This window comes from Chrysochloris asiatica, unplaced genomic scaffold (assembly GCF_000296735.1).
Source record: "Chrysochloris asiatica unplaced genomic scaffold, ChrAsi1.0 scaffold00187, whole genome shotgun sequence".
NCBI classification, from domain to species: Eukaryota; Metazoa; Chordata; class Mammalia; order Afrosoricida; family Chrysochloridae; genus Chrysochloris; species Chrysochloris asiatica.
The window spans coordinates 3404935-3426660 of NW_006408705.1; the positions used below are offsets into that span (position 1 = coordinate 3404935).

The window sequence follows — 21726 nt, forward strand, 5'->3', positions numbered from 1 at the left end:
GTTGTTGTAAAGTGCCATCGAGTCGATTCCAACCCATAGCGACCCTGTATAGGGTTTCCGAGGAGCAGCTGGTAAGCTTGAACTGCCAACCTTGCAGTTCAAACAGTTTTGCAGTCTGGTGCATTAACCCACAGCGCCACACCAGGTACATGACTGTTAATTCCAAAGTTGACAGTTCAAACCCACCAGACACTACTACTTAGAAAATCTATACAGGGTTGCTATGAGTTGGAACCAACTTGAAGTCCGTAAACAACCAACAATGAGTAAACAGGTAGTTTGGTTAGCCCATTTGTGATGGTTTCTTAGCCCATTTATGATGAAGCATCAAAGACTATATAATAGATCAAATACACTTGCAGATCAAAGCAAACAAGTAGCACTTATAAAATATATATTTATAAAAGATGTTAGAAACTAAGGTAGATTGCAAAGATTACTATAGAACGCTTCGAGGGAAGTTTCTTATTAGATCTAAAAAAAAAAAAAAAAGCCAGTTGACTGCAACTCATAGCGACCCTATAGAATAGGGTAAAATTCTTTTATACCTCATGTTTCCAAGGCTGTTAATCTTTACTGAAGTAGACTGATTCATCTTTCACCTATGAAGCATCTGGTGGTGGATCCAAGCTGCCGACCTCTCCATTAGCAGTCAAACCCTAAACCATTGCTCTATCAAGGATCTCCTCTTAAGACAGCACATAGGAAATTAAATACACAAGGTGATTGTTAATTATTAGCAGAACACAAGTCATAGGATCCAAAAGATATTCTAAAAATCCCTTCAGTCCTATGTTGTTTCTAAGGGAACTCATTCATACTACTGAAGTCAAGTTGAAGATTCAGCCAGCAAGAGCAGAAATTTTTATATTGGCAGAAAATTCTCTATCATATACTCATCACCATTAGGAAATAATACAGGCCTTTAAAATCAAAGAAAGGTCTTAGTCCAACTCATCAACTTTACTTTTGTTATAAGAAGGCTTGAAACAAAGTCAATATTCTGTTTATGGCACATAGAAGAACACTGAAGATTTTTAAGTTTCCAAGCTTGTCTATAGTTGGTGTTAGTAAAGGTTCTCATCCCAACAGTACCAACTTCTTTTTTTAAGATACAATTCAGAGATGGCATCTTGCCAGAGGCAACTGGATAAACAACAGAGAAGCTGGAGACATTTAAACTTCTTATAAATGGGCTATACTTCTAATTTTATATTATTACAGGAGGGGACATTACTGATGGAGGAAGTAGTTTTGAGCAGTGAAGTAATCTAATAGTGAAGGACTCCTGGTGTGGTGCTATAGGATAATCACTGGACTACGAACCACAAGGTCAGCAGTTCAAACCCACCAACTGTTCTTCAGACACCCTGTATAGGGTCACTATGAGTCAGAATCAACTCAAAAACACTTAACAACATAGTGAAAAGAGAGCATTCTTTTTTCCAGAACTTCTTGCACATTAGTAATACTTTTATTTAACATCAATCTCATAGGTTGTATACTGAAAGGCCATGGTATAGTTCAATAAAAATAACCCTTTTCCAAAAAATGTTTTATTGCTACATTTTTTTTTTTAACCTTAAAAATAGGAACAAAACTTAAGGTTTCTAAGAGTGCAATATAGTCATTTCAAGGAACTTGGTTTTCAATTTCAGTTGACAATGGATTTGGCAGTTTAGATGATAGCACATGTTATCAAGAAACCTCGTAACTTAACATTGGGCATGAGCTAGAACTGGAAGACAGCCTTCAACCAAAAATCAGTCTTACTTTCAATTCTCTTACTTACTATGATTAGTTTCAAAATTTAGGGCTGGTAATTACTAAGTACTTAACCTAGCTTGTAAAGAAGTCCAACACTTTGTGTTTTACCCTTTCCCAAACAGCTGCTATACATGGCAAATGAAATAATTCTAGAAAATTTATAGAAGACTTCCCTGGATTTATCACAACCTACCTGAATCTGGACCACACTTTCTTGGTCTCTTCATATAGTCACAGCTTTTATGTCACAACTCTAATAACAATACACCATGAAGTACAAACAACGTTGTGAAAAACAAGCGCCTAGTAATGCCCAGAGAAAAGCTATTCACTAATATCCAACTACTTTTAGTCATGCTAATATAGATCACACTTTATTCTTGTACATAATAAATACAGAAAAATGTTGAAACTATGTCTCATCTAATTAAATCTGAGTAAACTAACCTATTCAGTTGTTTTTGTTCTTTTTAAAATGAGAAATTACAAGAGTTGTTGAATAGAAAGAAAAACAAAAAAAACTTTACTTTCCTATGTTAATACAGGCCAAGAGACCCTTTCTTCTCAAAAGGGCTGGTAACACCAGTTCTTAGCAATAAACATAAGGCACTTGTTTAGATTACATCAACTCCATTTTTTCCATGTGTTTTCTAACCCTGTTGTTCCCCCAGACGCATTTAAAATAGAGTGAATGTGACAAATATGAGATGATGCAGTTACTTCTACTCAGAGCACGAGAGTACAGTACAATGTTTTAGAGGGGTGATGTCTGGACATAAAATGAACCCAGTCAAGGTCCTCTTAACACCAGACAATGTATCCACTATCAAGTAAACCTGAAAGAAAATAAAAGATTTATTCAATATTTCCAGTAAAATTGGGTTGAAATACAATATACATGTTAGGAATTTAGCTCCTCAGGATGGCATCTGCATTAAGAGTTCTGAATACTTGTGAATATTCATTCTAAGACAATCTACATCATTTGAACATTGTCAAGACAAATATATGAATTTCATTGCCATATACAGTAGCGTTTAAACATAATTCACACACACACCCCATTATATGGCTGGTGCCTCCTCCATACACCTCATTAGTGGCAGAGGTAGCACTAGTGTTCTTTCCCAACAATATGAACTTCAGTTGCCACTCATAGGAGAAGTTGAAAAAGAGTTTTGTTTTTGTTTTTTGCCATCTGTAAAGATGTTCCTGAGACAGGGCCAGTTAATAAAATTTAACAAAGCACTGGAGTTCAGTTTGTACTTCTCTTTACATCACTAAATTGTTAGACTGGGATGTAGAATACACTCCTGTACTATGAAAGGTTGATTTCTTTTTAGCACAACTTTTCAGTCAGTAAAAGAATGACATCTCCTGAAAATTCCCTCTTTATACTTTCTATAAACTAAAAGTACCACAAAAAGGTCAGTTAAATATACAATTGATTCATTTTTACTTAATCATCTTATTTGCTCAGATCTCACAAATGCAATGAGAATATTGAGCCTGAGAGGCCAGTTCTCAGAGCAGATTTTAAATGCTAAGGCTCATTTTCTCAACAAAAAATAGCAGTTTTCAGTTTTCCTTTCAAATAATGAATTACATTCATAGTGCCTGCCACCACCCTAGTCCTCAATGAAATGTTAATGCAGGAGCAGCACTGCGCTTGCATTATGGCATTTCTCTGACACCAGCATTTAGCCCATTCTAAAAAGTACTCATCTGTACTCCTAGCCATAATGCATCAATGGGTTTACTTTACAGGACATTATATTGCCTCTGGCTTACACCTCTGTTTCCACCTGTGTATTTTCACAGAAGCCCAACAAAGATTAGTTGAAATATTCACACAACTGTTTTCCAAAACAATTTATTGCATCATATTTGGTACCTTATGTTTGACAACAAAAAGGAAATTACATCTGTAACTGCAAGAAAAAGAAGCTGGTCTGTTATTGAAGAAAAAGGAAAAAAAAAAAAAAAAAAAAAAAATCTTGGGCCCTTTAAAAATTACAAAGTCTTGGGCTTGCCTGAAACAACTGAGCAAGAAATATATTCTTAGAAATGTAGGGCTTCAAGTATTACAAACCTGTGACACTGTGGAAAAATTCCAGAGGTATCTAAACTGCAGCACTTTTTTTTCTGCATATCGTGAACAAGGCCTGCTGAGGTTTTAAACTATTAAGTCTCTTGATCAGTCATAGAATGGTAGTCTGGAGTTCTGCTCTTTAACTTCAAGCCGTGGTAGATTTTCTTTTTCACTCTGGGGTGAAAATTCATGCTTGCTAATTAGTTGGTGCCACATCACAGTGCATTTGGTTCTTGCATTACAGTTTTAACAAATTTGGCCAAAACAATGCTGAAAGGTTTGCATTGGTGTTTTATTTCTTCAAGTTTTAGTCAAAATTGAGATTGTTCCTACTGGTTCCTTCAGTTAAAAACTGTGGTACAAGAACACCAAACTGATCATGTACAGTTAATTTTGGAAACACAACAAGCATATTGAACACCCTCTAGGTTTCTTTGTAATTCTGCTTGGTATCTATATGTCCCTGTTTCTACAACATCAAGTAACTGTTGTAGATTTCTCTGTAAATAGTGATTCACATTGCATACTTCCTATGGTCAGAATCAACCCCGTAACAAAATCAGTCAGATGCTAAAGCCCCAACAACTCTTTGTGCTCAGTGAAAGAATCCAGTGCTAAAACAGCATTTATGCTGTCTGAGATATAGTAAAATCTCACAAGACAAATTTTAAAGTAATATTTCCGCCACACACCTGCTTTGTTAGCTGTAACAGCTTCCAGATTTTATATAAATTAGTTTAAAAACATGGATGGGTAGGTAGGAATAGGATAAGGTATCTTTTTTTTTTTTTAACCTCTCAATTTTAGCAGCTTTTAATTTTTTAAGAAACTGAACCTATATCCTGTAATATGTTAGATATTTTATATATACTTTTTCAGCAGGATAAAAAAAGTAAAACACTATTTGAAGGCAAGAACATTTACTCCTCTTATTCTGTGTAAGTTAGAGCAATGCAGCAGGTGCGTGACAAAAATATTATACACTAGATATGGTCCAAAGTCATTCCATTTGCTTGTTTAATGATGTTCAAATTTCATTGGCCAGTTCTTCAGTTTCTGCAGAACTATCTCCATTAACTGTGATCTTCATATCCTCTTCGTATCCAGGAGGCATGAAAGCCAAAGCATAAGGGAAAAGCTTATGACAATTTGCTCTATAAATGTCAGCAGCTTCTTTACAGTCTCCTAGGCTACCATCACACAAGGCTTCTAATACCTCCATACATGTCTAAAGAAAGAAAAAAGGTCATGTTGTAACTTTTTACAAAGTTTTTACTATGCATTCATTAAAACATTTCAGTAAGATCAATAGCTCTCCAAAGTAAGGGTAAATATATAATTAAGGAAAACAAAAGCATTTACTCCCACATATACAAGGGGCTTCAAAAAGTTTATGGAAAATTCCATTATCTTTAAATTCACTTTTTCCATTAACTTTCTGAAGCCCCCACATCCTCACCTCAACCCTTACATTAAAATGTTGTTCTAAGCCTAATTTAATCATTGCTTCAACGTGCAGGCCTTATACAATAGGATGACTGTATAACAAGGCTAGGAATTGGGCAAGGTAACTGAGGTACCAATTGTGCTACACTTAAGGAAGCATTACGTTCACCAAGTGCATGGCGCTGAGAGTGAGTGCCTCTTTAAATTTTTTACCCTTGACTCAGCCTATCAGGGCCCTGAATATAAATGTCAAAATTTATTATGTTAATTATTACACTTAAAAGCTTTTTAATATTTTCTGAAGGCCCAAGGCCAGTATACAAAAATCAAACATTGTTTTAAAACTTTTAAAGAGACTCTTTTGTTGGGTCCTGTATATAAGCAGAAAAGTGTCTCAAATATAAAAATGCATACACAAGGGACTTCAAAAAATTCCTGGAAAAATACAATGAATTTTTTAAACCCCCTTGTACATAAGGAAAATCAAATTGTCTCTTGAAAGCGAAAATTATATATAATACCTTGCAAATTTTGCCAGTCTACAAAGAAATTTAAATCCAGGTTCTAATCTAAATGATATATTAATTAGCACAAGCAAGTTTAAATTTTTTTTTTTAAAAGCTGTTTCCTTGATTTGCTATTAAACAAATATGCGTAACTTCAACAAGTGCTTTTTTTTTTTCCTTTCAATCTGGCCAACAATGATCCCACAAAGGATTCTTTCCTTCACTTTTAGTTTAAATTAGAATTCTTATTTTTCAATATTCTCATATTTTTATTCTATTTAATATATCATATTACATCTCAAGCTATAATATAAAATTAGTATTTTAACTCCTGTAAATGACATATCTAAAATGTCAGAATCTTTATGAAACCACTTCTTGTAAAGAATGAATGAATTAAAATAAAAAATAATTATGGAATGTATATATAATTTTACTCAAAGAGTTCTAAAACATTATTCTGAGTAAAAGATGTAAAGCAAATACCAGATACACACACAAATCTCAATGAAATTAAGACAATGGTTCTCACTCAGATTCATAAGGATTTCGAGAATCATATTCTCTTGTTGAAAAGAGAAACTAAGAGCAGGCAGGTACTCTTAAAGAAAGACCATGAAACACCTGTACCTGGAGGTTTCTGTTACTGAGGGATTCATCAACGGTTGTTGCCAACTCTATAGCTCGCTTCTGACTGGAAGGATCTAAATAATATACCATTTTGGCAGCTAAGTGAAGGGAAAAAAGGAGACTTATTTTATATCAAAATGAAGCCAACATCTTATCTTCTATCTCTTCAAATAAAAAATGCTAGGTGATTATACATACTGGGTGTGTTGCCTTATTAGAATAATGGGAAGAGCAAGTTGATGTTCTGAAAACTCCTGAGCAAGACGGACCAGAAATAAATAGCTTAACTATTATTCAAACTAGGAGAATAATTAGGATTAAAAAAACGCACATTTCCCCAAAGTTATATAAAGGGAAAATATGCAATAAATAATACTAATCATGCGGAGGGACGAAGGGTAATTTTCTCTCTAGAATAAGCATAGTAACTTGGGGTGAGGGGAATACTTCATTAATTGTGAGGGGGTAATATCCAATCTTAATGGTATTGGCTAAAAGCTGAATTTGGAATTCCACTTGGATATAACAGCAGTAACTCGAAGGTACTTAAAACAAGGCTTCTTAGAAAGTTATTTTAAAATACAATATCAAAGCACTACCACACATGGTCCCATGAAATCCATATTTTGGCTCAATGGCATAAACAGATCTTGATGCCTCAGACTTCTCATTAGCTGTAAGATGGTTTCAGGTATTTAGCACTGTTGTCAAATTTGTTACCTCACAAAAACATTAGATATGAAAGATGATAGTCACAGCAGGTGAATTTTAACAGCATATTCATGGAAGAAAGCTTCATCTTTGTTGCATGTAATACTCACATACAGCTAAATTAACTTATATTAGAGCTTCTTTATAATGCTGAGCCTGGGACATTACTGACCTAAATTCATGGCAATAATTCTGTGGCAAAAATTTTTTAATTTATAAGAAGCAGATTTAAGCTGCCTGTTTTTGAAATTAAAATGTAATCTATACATTTTGTTTCCTCCATGCAGAAAAGTGTGACCTTGTCATTGGTTCATTAAAATAAAACTTTGACTTATTTCAGAAGGCTAAAATAAACACAGGGTCGCTATCCGACTCCCTGGCACATAACAACAATAACAACAAGATAAAAGACAAAACAAAGCAAATACCTGATAATCTGTGTGGCAATGAATCAGAATTCCTTTTCAGAAAAGTTTCATTAAAATTCTTTGGATTTGTTGCTCCAAAAAGACGATTCATTTCTTGTTTTAATACTGTTCTAACTGTATCAGGTAAATCTTTACTTTCACACACTGCTGAATACATTAAAAACAAATTCTCTTAACGGTTAGTCTAATAACTTTGTAGAAGTTCAAAAATTATTTACTTGTCGAGGCTAATGAAATAGCAACTATATACAAAGACTAGATAAAGCCACCTAATAAATTAACATTTAAAGAGCTTACCTTCAGAAATTGAAGGAAGAATACATATCAGCAAAACAAATTATTATTTAAAAGGCACTCAAAACATTTCATTGACAAGACAATTCACTTCCATAAAGGAACAGGAAACAAAAGAAACAGAGATAAATTTCCATAATCTAGATTCTAAGTACCTTGGGTTACTTCCCTTCAACTCTAAAGATGGCATGAAAAGCAAGGGCTTGATGGCACCTACATAGTAATAATGTCATAGCAAATATACAGTTCTAAAGACAACAGTTTACTTCTCTCTGCTCATTGCTCTCTATATTCAAGTAAGGCACCACAAATATGCTGAAAACGAAAAAGGTTGACGCCACTGACTTTTATTTTCAGAGTCTATATGAATCGAGCTATCACAATGTAGTAAACTTCAAAAGACTACTGAAGCATTTCCTTATATAACTTGTACAATGAAGTCATATTATTCCCAGTCCTTGGGATTTGGAAATGAAAGTGGACTTCAACTCCTCTGGTAAATTTACATTATGCCTTGTTTCATTGTACATACATCTTGTATAGAGAGAAAGTTTGTAGCTTTGGAGTCTTGGGATAGATCTGGGTTTCATTACCTTGGACAAGTCATACCTCTTTGAAGTTACTTCTTGATCTATAAAATCAAGGGGGTTATCTACCCCAGAAAACCGCAGTAAGAAAGCTACTGTGTAAAAGTGCTTAGCTATACTAATAGGTATTCATTAAATTGTAGTTACTATTCTGGGCATTATTTGAAATAAAAAATAGATTTTCTGTATGATTAGAAACTATGATGGTAGCAGCTTTTAAACGTTTTACTACAATTAAATAGATCAAATATTTTTTACATTGTGACTTGTAAACACACATAACATACCAAACCAGTACCATGCAACCATGTTGCATACGAGCCAATTCCAATTCACGGTGACCCAATAAGATAGAATTGAACTGCCCCGTAGTTTCTAAATGGAGTCCTGGTGTGGCGCTGTGGGTTAATGCGCCAGACTGTAAAGCTGTGTGAACTGCAAGGTCAGTGGTTCAAGCTCACCAGCTGCTCCTTGGAAACCCTACACAGGATCGCTATGGGTCAGAATCCGACTCGACGACACTTAAACAACAACAATCTAGTTTCTAAGGCTGTTATCTTCACAGAAGCACATTGCTGCATCTTTTTCCCTCAGAGGACCTGGCAGGGTTGAAAATTCACCTTTCAGTTAGCAGCTGAGGGTTGCCCACTGTGTGCCACCAGTGCTCCTTACATGAAGCCAAAGTTTCACTGAACATTTACTCTTACTATATGCACAATGCATGGAGATATTCACTGATCTATTTCAGTTATATTGTAGGTTTTCAAATTCTGATAATGATCTCTTCCCACTAATGGACCATCCTCTAAGCGGTTTAATAACACTGAACTCTGAGTATTACACATGCAAGTGTGTAGAAAATATTCTACACACAAATTACCAACTGAATAACTGACATTAAAAATAAATTAATATGAAAAATATGCTCCTGAAAATTTTAAATTACCTTTTATTTTAAACACTAGACATATTATAGGAACCCTGTGGAGTATAACAGGAATGCCCAGTATTGTCTATCTGTAAGTCTCACATAGTCCTGTACAGGGGTATATCTGTTTCTTTAAGAATTAAGAGAACCCATTTCAAAAGGTAATGATAAGCAGTCTGCTTGAGTTTCTTAAAGGCTTTTCAAAGGCACACAGTATCTTTATCACTGCAAATAATCACTTAGTTTATTGTCTAAATTCAGTACCCCCAAAAGAATAACCTTGTATTTTTTTGTTTTGTATGTGTACATCAAATATTTTTGCTTTGTTCATTTGGGAAAAATAAATGTAAAATGGAAGCCACATACATGGTGGATGCAGGGTAACTGTTTCTAAAGGGAGGGGAGTGTAATCAATGAAATGAAACAAAAAGCATGATTGGTAGGAAATTAAAAAAAAAAAGCAAGAAAAAAAAATCTATGATGGTTACAAGTGGGAAGATTAAATTATTCAGTGGCTAGAGGAGAGACAAATGTCAATGTGGGTGACAGAGCAGGCAACTTACAACAAGGACAAGGAAAGATAAAGGTAGTGGGAGGCCCAGGGGAATATAATACTAAAGTGAAGCAAGGTAAAGACTATTAATTGTTGGTGAATAGAAGGGACTGCAATGATTGTAATGAAGCAAAGTCTACGATTTATTGAATATAAAACTGATAATCTGCTTTATAGACTTACTCAATTCCCAATAAAAAGTAACAAAACACAGGACAACTAATGAAAGAATGTGGTCATTCCTTCTGGGAATTCACCTCTGAGGCAACTACAGCCGTTTCACAAGGAAGAGTGTACAGTTCTTTTCCTCCTCAGGCCCATTTTAGGCCTTCCTTCCCTAAGTGAAGGAACCCTGGTGACTCAGTGGTTTAAGTGTTGGGCTGTGAATGAAAGGTATGTAGTTGGTTCAAACCCACCAATCATTCCACAAGAGAAAGATACAGCAGTATGCTTCAGCAAATACTGATAGTCTCAGAAACTCTACGGAGCAGTTCAATTCCGTCCTATAAGCTGGCATGGTTCTACACTGTCCTACTGGATCACTAAGAGTTGGAAACAACTTGCCAAACAGTGCACGTAAGGGTTTCCCTAAGGCAAGGTCTATATGCTACCAGGAGTCCTGGTGTGGTGCTGTAGGATAACACACTGGACCGCAAGGTTGGCGGTTCAAACCCTCCAGCCTCTCCTCGGAAATCTTACACAGGGTCATTATGAGTTGGACCTGACTCAATGGCACGTAACAACAATATATGCTATCTACTGTGCATCTCTGATTACCACAGAAATGCACTATTCTCTTTCTAAGATATTGAGTCTTAGAAATTTGGTATTCTATGTTAATATGTGGCATCAAAAAATGAAAATAAAGTTTCAGAGATAATTGTGAAGGAAAAAATAAAGAAGGATGGTTTTGCAAAGTCTTTCCTGGAAAACAATTTCAGCTGAATGGGCACAGCCAGGGTTGTTCTTGTTAGGTGCCTTCCAGTCAGATCCAACTCATAGTGACATTATACACAACAGAACGAAGAATTGCCCGGTCTTGTGCCATCTTCACAGTCATAGTTGAGCTTGTTGCTACTGCCAATGTGCCGATCTATCTTGTTGGGGGGGTGTCTTCATCTTTTTCACTGACACTCCATTTTTCCTAGCATGATTTCCTTCTGCAGGGACTGATCTTTCCTGATAATATGTACAAAGTATGAGAGATGAAGTCTGTCTATCTTGGCTTCTGAAGAGCATTCTGGTTGTACTTCTTCCAACACAGATTTGTTTGCTCTTCAAGCAGCCCATGGTATTATTAATATTCTTCTCCAACACCATAACTCAATCGCATCAGTTCTTCTACAGTCTTACTTACTCACTGTCCAACTTTCACATGCATATGAAGTTACTGAAAATACCATGGCTTGGGTCAGGCACACCTTAGTCCTCAAACTGACATCCTTGCTCTTGAACACTTTAAAGAGGTCTTGTGTAGCAGATTTCCCTAATGGAAAACATTGTTTGATTTCTTGACTGCTGCTTCCATGAGAGTTGATGGTTAATCTGACCAAAATGAAGTTTTTGATAACTTCAGTCTCTTCTATTGGTCCAGTCATGAGGATTTTTATTTTCTTTACATTAAGGTACAACCTATACTAAAGGCTGTAGTCTTTGATCTTCAATACTTAAGTATTTTAGGTCCTCTTTACTTGCATCAAGCAAGGTTGTATAATCTGCATATCAAAGGGTATTAATCAGTCTTCCTCCAAACCTGATGCCACAATCTTCTTCATATAATCCAACCGCTTTGACTTTCATATAATCCAGCAAGAGTAGATACTCAATAATTTTCACTTCACATCAAGGACCAATCTGTCAACTCTGTGAAACAACTGTTCATCAATCCATACACTCATTAGAGTAAACATATTTAAGTATACCACTTCATATTTTAGAAGAAACTGTCTAACTCCATAGGATTTATATGCATTATTTTACACCTTTGAGGAAAGAATCTAATGTATGAAACAAAGTATGCATGGCAGTTCTGAAAATAGTTTAAGCGTATCCCATTCTAACAGACAATGGATTAAACCTATCTGTTCTAGAATTAATGATTCAAACTTACAAAAATACCAAAATATGAAGCGGTTGTTTCTTAATATAGTCTCCATCTGTCTATACACTTCTAAAAGCAGTGTTTACATCCCTAACACTCCCCCAACCCTCAAAAGAGTTCTGTGCTCTTCGATATATACCATTGACATTTTTAAGGGATTCAAATAATGTACTGTTTCAACATTCTTTCAGTTTTGGAATCTAAAAGCAGTCTGATGAGTTAAAAATCAGGGCTGGAAAGCAGACGGGGTAAGGCTTTTCAACCCAAGTCTTGCAGGACATGCCTTGCTGTCCTTGAAGAATGAACAGTACATTGTCACAAAGGAAACAAATTTCTTGGCATAACTTTCTTGACTTTTCCCGCCCACCAATGCTATTTTCAGTTTTTTAAAACAACTTCTTCATACTAAATCGCTGTAATTATCTTGTATCCTTTGTGAAAATCTATCATGATTAACCCTTTGGGATCAATAAAAAACAGTTACCATAATCTTCGGAGGTAACCTCTACCTTGAATTTAACTGGCCCAGAAGGTCTTTATAAAGTCACTCTTTTGATTGGACCTTGCTCCGTGGATCATACTGGTAAATCTAAGATTTGTCCTTGGTTATTATTCATCCTATACAATCATCTTTGTTACCTTTGATCTTGCTTAAAAGACTAATGGAAAGATAGCCATTTGAGGAAGCTGATTGTTGCACAATGTTTTTGGCGTCCACTGAGCTGAGGCCTATGACAATGTTGAACTACATGAGATCCCAACTTCAGAAACTATCAATTCAATGGTAATTCTATGGTCTTCTACCAGTTTCTGGACTTTAGCCACAGTTCTTCATTCTTGGAGATTGACAGTCTTTCCACATTTTTAAAGTCTCCCTGACCTGCCTGAAAATGATCCAACTGAAAACTTGTTTTGGTTAGGGCAGTATTTCTACAAATTGTTGTTAAACTTCAATAATTTTAGAAGATGTCCACTTGAATTTTGCTAAACATATGGTGTCATACAGGGTTTAGATTGGCACTAAAAGAGCTAATTTAATATTTTCAAAATCTGTGGAATGTAAACAATTTTTCAATTTCTCTTTTCTCTGTCATTGAAATACAAAAACAGTAACAACACTGCTTGACTACATAGATGTATTTTATTCTAAATATAAAACTCTTATAGTAGAAAGAACTATGTGAAGACCTAGGATCTAGTCTCTGTTTCATTACTAAGTAACTATGTTTCCTTAAACAAATATTTTAACCTCTAAAGGTCCCAGATACTGCAATTATAAAACAAAGTAATTTAAGTTTTCTTTCTCATGCTCTAAAATGTTATTGGCTCTGCTTTCAATTAAAATTAATGTATGGATCTGATTATCAAAATGTTCAACAAGCACAGATAATTGTTATTGTAATATAAAATGACTTTTGATACAATGAACTGTACTAAGCAAATCTAATTAATATAAATAACTTTAATATGACAGAAAAATGAGATAAATCTACAAAATTGATAGTCAATTTCAAAAATGAGTCTTCAAATTTAAAACTATTCACTAAGAAACTTTAAACATGATGAAATATGACTCAAAATCTCAATTACATAACTTTTTAGCACAGGAAAGAATATCTGGACTTAATAACTCCAAATCAAAAGGAGGTAACATTTCTAGCCTTAAAATAAAGACTTTGTCACAAAGAAGAGAGCCCCACCATTGATTGCTCAGCTAACTTAATACTGTAACAGTATTTTAAAATTATTCAATTTATGATAAACTTGTATGGTCAATATCCCCTACTATAATTCAATAGGTAATAGAAAACAAAACATACCAGTACTAAAGAGACGAATCATACATTCATGAAGCCAGGGATGACTGGAATCAATAGCAAACGCCCTCTTTACTGATTGTAGCATCAAAAGAAACTTTTCTACAAAAAGAAAAGGTAAGATTATTTTGATGATTTGATTCAAGAAGATGTCCTCCTTTGGAAGGACCTTACAAACAGGAAAACTAAATTTAGTTACAACAGAACTGTAATATAAAGTTGAAGCAAATTATTTCTTCCAATCAACAACATCACTAATATTTTTTATAAAATATAAAAAATTCCAATAGTATTCATAATACTAATGCAACATAAACAAAGAAATGATATTTGAAGTCACTTTATTTCCTTACTTCCTTGTTCTTCGAAAGGTAGGGTATTGACCAAGGTTATGTTCAGTCACTTTTTAATTTCTCTCTACACTACCTGCCCACTTTCATTCCCCATACTTCCCAAGCTTTAGTAATGTGTTTCAACTTGATGAATAGAAATCTGCACTGAACAGTCACTACACTTAAAAGACTTACGAATATTTTATTAAAAAGGGAGTTGTATTAGTCAAAGAGAAGTTTGAAAATTATTGATCTAGTTCATGAACTTTGTTTTTCAAATTAGAATCATTGTGAAAAATAAAATGTATAGCAGAAAATATTTTGAGCACTCAAATTTCAGCAAGAGGCAGTCTTTTAATATACTGTTACCTTTTAATCCATTTCTTTCGGGTCACTTTTCTATTTATACACATACTAATAAAAATTAAAATAATACCATAAGTAGTTTTGGCCTTTCTTTTGAAACGTTATATAGTAACCTTTCCCCAATTTACTACTTTTGATAAACTTAAGTTTTAATGGATACTCATATAGAAAGGAAGCTTCTTTTAGAATATTTATACTGTTTTATGGAATCTTGGTACAATCTTGGTAGGATAAACACAGTACCATAAGGTTGGCAGTTCAAATCTACCAGTAGCTCCTTGGAAACCCTATAGTTGGTTTTGATGATTTGAACTGACTCACTGGCACTTAACAACATACTATTTGAATTTACTACCTAGTTTCTCATCCAAAATCAATCACCTTAATGGTATGCTTTTTTGAATGACCTACTTGGATTACACCAATTCAATACTGAAAAATTTTCTCTGTTGTTGTAAGTTGCCTTTCAGTCAGTTTCAACCCAGAGCAACTTTATGTATAATAGAACAAAATATTGCTTAGTCCTGTGCTACTGTCATGATGGTATGGTACTATCTAATATATATAGTTTATGCATTCTAATTTCAGCAAACAAGAGCCTTCATTTACCTTTTCTCTGGCTCCAGGCAATATGGACAACCTTAACATTATTTACATACACTTGTGTTTTCTTCACTGATGTTTTCTCCTTGGATGTCACTTTAGAAATCTGATCCTTCATCCAAGATACAGCTCAAAGATAATGACTCCTATTTATAACAACAGCTAATAATAGTTAACATTTATTTAATGCTTATTATGTGTCAGGAACTGTTCTAAGCTCTACATATATTATTATAAACTGATTTTACCCACCAATCATCAATAAGTTCCAAACACCTTCAATGAACTACTTATATAGTAATTACCTTGTAGACTTTAAATTCTCGTAATGTATATATATCCATACCTTATTTTAATGTCCTAGAAGCATTAATTGTACCTTTCTACCTCAGCGTAACATTTTGTACATGGCAAGTATTACTATGAAGTGAAGAAGCTGCATGGACATTTGCCAAAATAATTCTACAAGTGCTGAAGCAGCAGACTTTATCAAGGCAACTACACCCTAATTGCCTACCTTTCCTAAAGTAAATCTCGAAGGCAAAAAGATGAGTTTCTATCTTGTTTTTCACCAAGTTCTTCAACGGTGTTAAAAATTTAATAGCTTCTTCCAGTGGAGTTTCCACCTAACAAAAATAAAAGATATTATACAAATGGAACTAAGATTTTTTGATGTAAAAACATTTTATACACACACACACACACACACACACAAAATGACTAGTCACCCAGAAATACACTGGCATATTTTAACTTCTAATAATCTAAAGGAAGGAAATTTTGGACTTTAGAACCCACACTTTACTGGCTTTTTAACCAGATATCACATATAATATTTGGATAGCAGCTGTCTAATGAGTAATAAAACCAGAAAGATAAATAGGTAAGACGGTAAAGAAAAAAAAGAGATGTAAAAGAGGATGAACAAAAGGAAGCTGCATAGGACTTTACAGAATAAGTGAACAATCTATAAATTCAAACAAAATGGTGTGCAATCAAGTTATTCAAAATAGTGCAACAGTTGTGCCTTGCTTTACCTTACAGAAAATCTGCAGAAATGAGAATGGCATTTGAAAAGATACACAGAACTTTGTTCCTACCAAACCTTTATTAATTATATGAATATCATATTAATTACATATTTGTAATTATTACTAGTAACACGGTGACTCCATAGGATAAGCACTGGACTGTGAATCACAAGGTTGGCAGTAGCTGCTCAGTGCCTACTAGCTGCTCTGTGAGAAAAAGATGAAGCTTTCTGCTCCCAAAAAGACTAACAGCCTTGGAAACCCTATACAAGGTTGCTATGAGTCAGAACCAACTTGGTGACACTTAAAAACAACAATCATTACTGGGCAGGTACAATGTTAACCAAATACTGGACAGAGCATTGAGACAAATCTATTTCCTATACAATGGGAATAGAAGAAACAACACTGTAGCTCAGTGAAGGTCACTGAGTATCTGGGTTCTATATTAAATGCCTTATTTCATCCCAGAGGCAGTCACAATTTACTTTCAATGGAATTTGGAATTGACATACATGTCAACAGTAAAGTAATAAATTACTTTACTGGCAGAGGTATTCTACCAATAAATACAGTGCCTGATCAAGGAAATGATTTCATAGTATTAAAATATAAAAACAAAAAAGTTAAGCAATGAACTGTCTCTGGTTTCACCTTGTCCTACTGTACATCATCTATATGATTTACCTTGCCCCACAGTGTAAGCAGAGAGCTGTACAGACAGTAAAATCACATATTAAAAACCCATCTATAATTCCAGATGGTATTTTTTTTTAAGGGTACAGTAACCAATATATGACTCCATCACTCTAATAGCCAGAGATTCTGATAACAAGAGACAGAGAAGATTATATTAATGTCTCTTACACATTTTTGCTTCTTGGCCCCAAAATTTATATTCTACTGTGTTGGAATTTTGTGACATACAAGGGAGAAACATTTCTACTAGGAACAAGTAGAGAACTAACTGTAAACTAAAATTACCATCCAACTATATCAAGCTTTCCTGTCTCCAGGAGGTCATTGAAATGAAGGACTAAAGTGAGGCTCACTGTGCCAACAAGAGTAATTTAATATCATGGATATATGACAGCTACTTCAAAATGGAGACAACAAGGAATATAGTGAAATAAAATCAATACAAACTTCATACTCACTGAAACCAACTGAACTTGAAGGAAAAAAAGGGAAAAATTAATTGTCTGAAATTCCAACAGGAACGTCTGTTACCAAAGGAGATTTAGGTCTGTTGTTATTACATGTCATCTCAGTTTTACTGGTGTTTGCATAGGTTAAGATTTTGTCACAACAGCTAACTACATTGTACATTTATACATAAATAATGCAGGATAATGTTGTACAGGCATAGCACATAAACAGTAGTATTGCAACTTATTTAGAAATGAAGTTCTAAAATCAGTACTTAAAACAAACAAAAATGTTGTCAGAACTAACCTTGAAAATTCGATAAATTATGTGTTTATTTTTGTGTGTTGTTGTTGTTGTTAAGTGCCGTCGAGTCGGTTCCAACCCATAGCAACCCTGTACAGGGTTTCCGAGGCTGTAAATCTTTACGGGAGCAGAAAGCCTCATCTTTCTCCCGCGGAGCCGCTGGTAGTTTCGAACGGCTGACCTTAAGGTTCGCAGACCAATTCGTAACCACTACACTATCAGAACTCCTTATTTTTGTGTGTAGCTATGTATACAGGAGTCCTGGTGTGGCGCTGTGGGCTAATGAGTCAGACAGCAAAGTCATTTTAACTGCAAGATCAGTAGTTCAAGCTCACCAGCTGCTCCTTGGAAACCCTATACAGAGTCGCTATGGGTCAGAATCGACTCGATAGTACTTAACAACAACAACATCTATGTTTGTATATATTACAGGATGGTTACTGGAAAAATAGGACTGAAAAATAATGGAATTTTTCCATGAATTTTTTTGACGCCCACTCACACTATGTTGTTAATTTGCAGTATGTGTATGAAAACTATCTTAAGTACCAAAATCACAACCATCGCAGGAAAATGTTCATAATATAACAGGCACACAAGAACTGAGATGGACTAAGCAAATAGCAGTCATAGTTCCCAGCTCATACTAAGTTGGGCGCATAAATTAATTCACTGGAATGTCAGATGGAATTGTAAGCATTGTGGATACTCTTCTTTCTCTTTAAAAAAAAAAAAAATTATCACTAAGTCACAAAGACTTGAATTTAAGTATATGTATAGTACATAAGTAATGCAGTATAAGGTTGTACATGCATAGTACATTGTACTTGATGGACAATTTAAAACACTTGAGAATTGTGCTTACAAGATCTATTTACACATGATCAAACTGACTAGCAACCTGAAAGGTTAGACAGAAGAAGAACAAGTTTCAAAATCATAAAAAAGACCAAACTTACTTTCTGATAGAACCTGGTGGAACCCCCAAGACTGTGTGGCCTTTAGACACCCTGGAACTGAACCCAACTTTGAGGATCAACTTCCAACCAAACAAAACAAAGACTTATAAAATATATTTCTCAGTACAGTAAACCCTAGACTAAAAGGGCACCACTTGCCCAGAAACAACCCTCAGAAGGTACGAAGGAACAGGAAAGAAGGTCAAATGTAAAGGGGGAACCGGAATACAAAGTGGCACATTGAGGGGATCATAACTGATGTCACTAAACAAAATGTATCTATACCTAAACTGTTGAATGAAAAAATGAATTTGCTCTATAAACTTGGATATAAACGAGAATAATAAGGGGGAAAAGAAACAAAACAGAAAGATACCTTATGGGATGACAACTTTGCTGCAGGGTAAGTATCTAAATGGTAAGCATTTTCAAAAAAGATTAGGCAGACAACTTGAAGCACAGTGAGTGGTTTGGTTAATGGAAAATAACTCTAAAAAGGAGGGTGACAATGGTCGTACAACTCAAATAATGTAGGCAGTCACTGAACTGTACATATACAGAAACTGTTGATTAGGAGTATGTTCTGCTATGTATTCTCAACCACAGAAGTAAAGGAAGATAAATTATTTTTAAAATAAATTAAACATCTTTAAGAGTAGTTTTATTTATCTACTATATTTATAAACTAATATACTAATCTGGAATCTAATCCACATATTACAACAGGAATACAATACAATGCATATGCTCCTTGCATAGCAAGAAAAGTTTAAATCTTTATAACCATATACAGGAAGAACTGCAAGGACTCATAGGCCTTGATTAGGAAGATGTGTTGGCACAAGAAAAATCCAAATAAAACATAATCCAGCTGAGAAGCTTACTCGCTAGATAAACATGTAATAAGCAGTGCATAAAGCCTGGTGTGTCGCTATAGGATCAGCACTGGACTGCTAACCATAAGGCTGGTGGTTCAAACCCATCAGCCGCTTCTTGGAAACCCTATACAGGGTCACTATGAGGCAGAACTGACTTTACAGCACTTAGCAACAATTGGAGTCCTCGTAGCATAGTCAATTACAAGCTGAGCTGCTAACTGCAGTCAGCTGTTTGAATCTAACAGTCACTCTATAGGAGAAAGAGGAGGCTTTCTGCTCCCCTAAGGAGTTACATCCCTGGAAACCCCATATAGGGTCTTTAAAAGTCAGAACCATCTCGGTGACACACATTACCACCATTGTCACACAGTAAGTTGCAAAAACAAGTGATTAGTCTTCCTTCAAGACCTCAGACTTAACTATATTTTCCTATTCACCTTAACTGGAATCACTGCTAACTTCATAACTCTTTAACATACGCTCATTAGTTTTATGTATTACAAACAACTGGTAACATTAAATTTGTCATTTAATACATGAAGTATGCTGACATCAGGATCACTAAACAGCAAATAAGGATTATAGACTTAAAATTGGCAGGCAGCCTTTTAAAACAGTCTACAATTTCACCTCTAGTTATGATGGCTTGCTGCAATTTGGCACTCCCAATACACTGAAAAGTGTGAACATTTATTCTGAAGTCAGTTGGCTTGCAGAAAACAGGTGAAATAGAAAAGCAAGAATGAATCAGATAAATGATGATGTATGCACAACCTTGGAACAACAGGGCTTTGGGATACAGGGATTGAGGCATGGTTTGAAAGGGTAAAAGAGGAGAATAATGTTAAGATGCTTGGCTGTCTTTTATATCTTGGTTTCCTTTGCCTACCATTGTGAAAGAGACACTTGAGGACGCTGGGGAAGGAATACCCAGAAACATCACAATAGAAAGCTTGTAAGTCCGTCTTCAGCCTATAACTGATTGGAATACAAAGCATTTTGGAATACTTATATATATATATTATACACACAAATATATATATATATATAGGGTTGTGAAGGAACAGCCGGTGAATATGAACCGCCAACCGCCGACTTTGAGGTCTAGTACTTATCCTACAGTTACACACCAGGACTCCAATAACTCTAAATACCAAACAGTTAGTATCCTTGTTTGTTGTTAGGTGCCACTGAGTCAGATCCAACCCATAGCGACCTTATGCACAACAAAATGAAACACTGCCCAGTCCTGGGCCAACCTCACAATGGTTGTTACACCTGAGCCCATCGCTTCTGCCACTGTACCAGTCCACTCTTTTTCTCCGACCCACCACTTTATCAAACATGGTATCCTTCTCCAGTGACTATTCCCTCCTGACAACATGTCCAAAGTATGAGATATAAAGTCTGGCCATCCTGGCTTCCACGGAGCATTCTGGGTGTATTTTTTCCAATACAGATCTGTTTGTTCTTTTGGCAGTCCATGGTACTTTAAATATTCACCTCCATTACCATAAATCAACTGCATCAATTCTACAGTAATCCTTATTCACTGTCCAACTTCCACATGCAAAAGAAGTTACTGAGAATACCATGGATTGGTTCAGGCACATCTTAGTCCTCAAACTGACATCTTTGCTCTTCAACACTTTAAAGAGGTCTTGTACAGCAGATGTGCCGAATGCAACGCATCATTAAATTTGACTGCTGCTTTCATGAGTTCTGATGGTTGATCCAAGTAAAATGAAGCCTTTGACAAATTCAATCTTTTCTCCATTTATATGCATGTTGTTAATGGTCCAGTGGTGACTATTTTTTTGTTTTATTTACATTGAAATGCAATCCATACTGAAGGCTGTGGTTTTTGACCTTCATCAGTAAGTATTTTAAGTCTTCTTCACTTTCATCAGGCAAAGCTGTATCATCTGCATATTACAGGTTGTTAATGAGTCTTCCTCCAATCCTGATGCCATGTTTTTCTTCATACAGTCCAGTTTCTACAATTAGCTGCTCAGCATACAGAATGAGTAAGTATAGTGAAATAATACAATCCTGGCACACACCTTTCCTAATTTTAAACCATTCAGTGTTCCCTTGTTCTATTCAAACAATTGCCTTTTGGTCTATGTACAGGTTCCTCATGAGCAAAGTGTTCTGGAATACTCATATTTCGCAGTGTTGTCCATAACTTGTCATGATCCACATAATAGAAAGCCTTTGTATAATCAATAAAGCACAGGTAAAC

The 21726-nt window shown here is 35.0% G+C and overlaps 1 protein-coding gene across 1 annotated transcript in view; it reads right to left on the minus strand.

The window, feature by feature from the left end:
• Positions 1-2128: 2128 nt before the first annotated feature.
• The window catches only part of NAA15 (N(alpha)-acetyltransferase 15, NatA auxiliary subunit), a 115261-nt gene continuing 95663 nt past the window's right edge, over positions 2129-21726 (minus strand). The window contains exons 16-20 of the mRNA XM_006872225.1: positions 15679-15787; positions 13864-13962; positions 7581-7727; positions 6442-6539; positions 2129-5087 (exon numbers count right to left, since the gene is read on the minus strand). Of these exons, the coding sequence (XP_006872287.1) occupies positions 4887-5087; positions 6442-6539; positions 7581-7727; positions 13864-13962; positions 15679-15787 (654 nt within the window). The 3' untranslated portion in view covers positions 2129-4886. The remainder of the gene's footprint in view (positions 5088-6441; positions 6540-7580; positions 7728-13863; positions 13963-15678; positions 15788-21726) is intronic.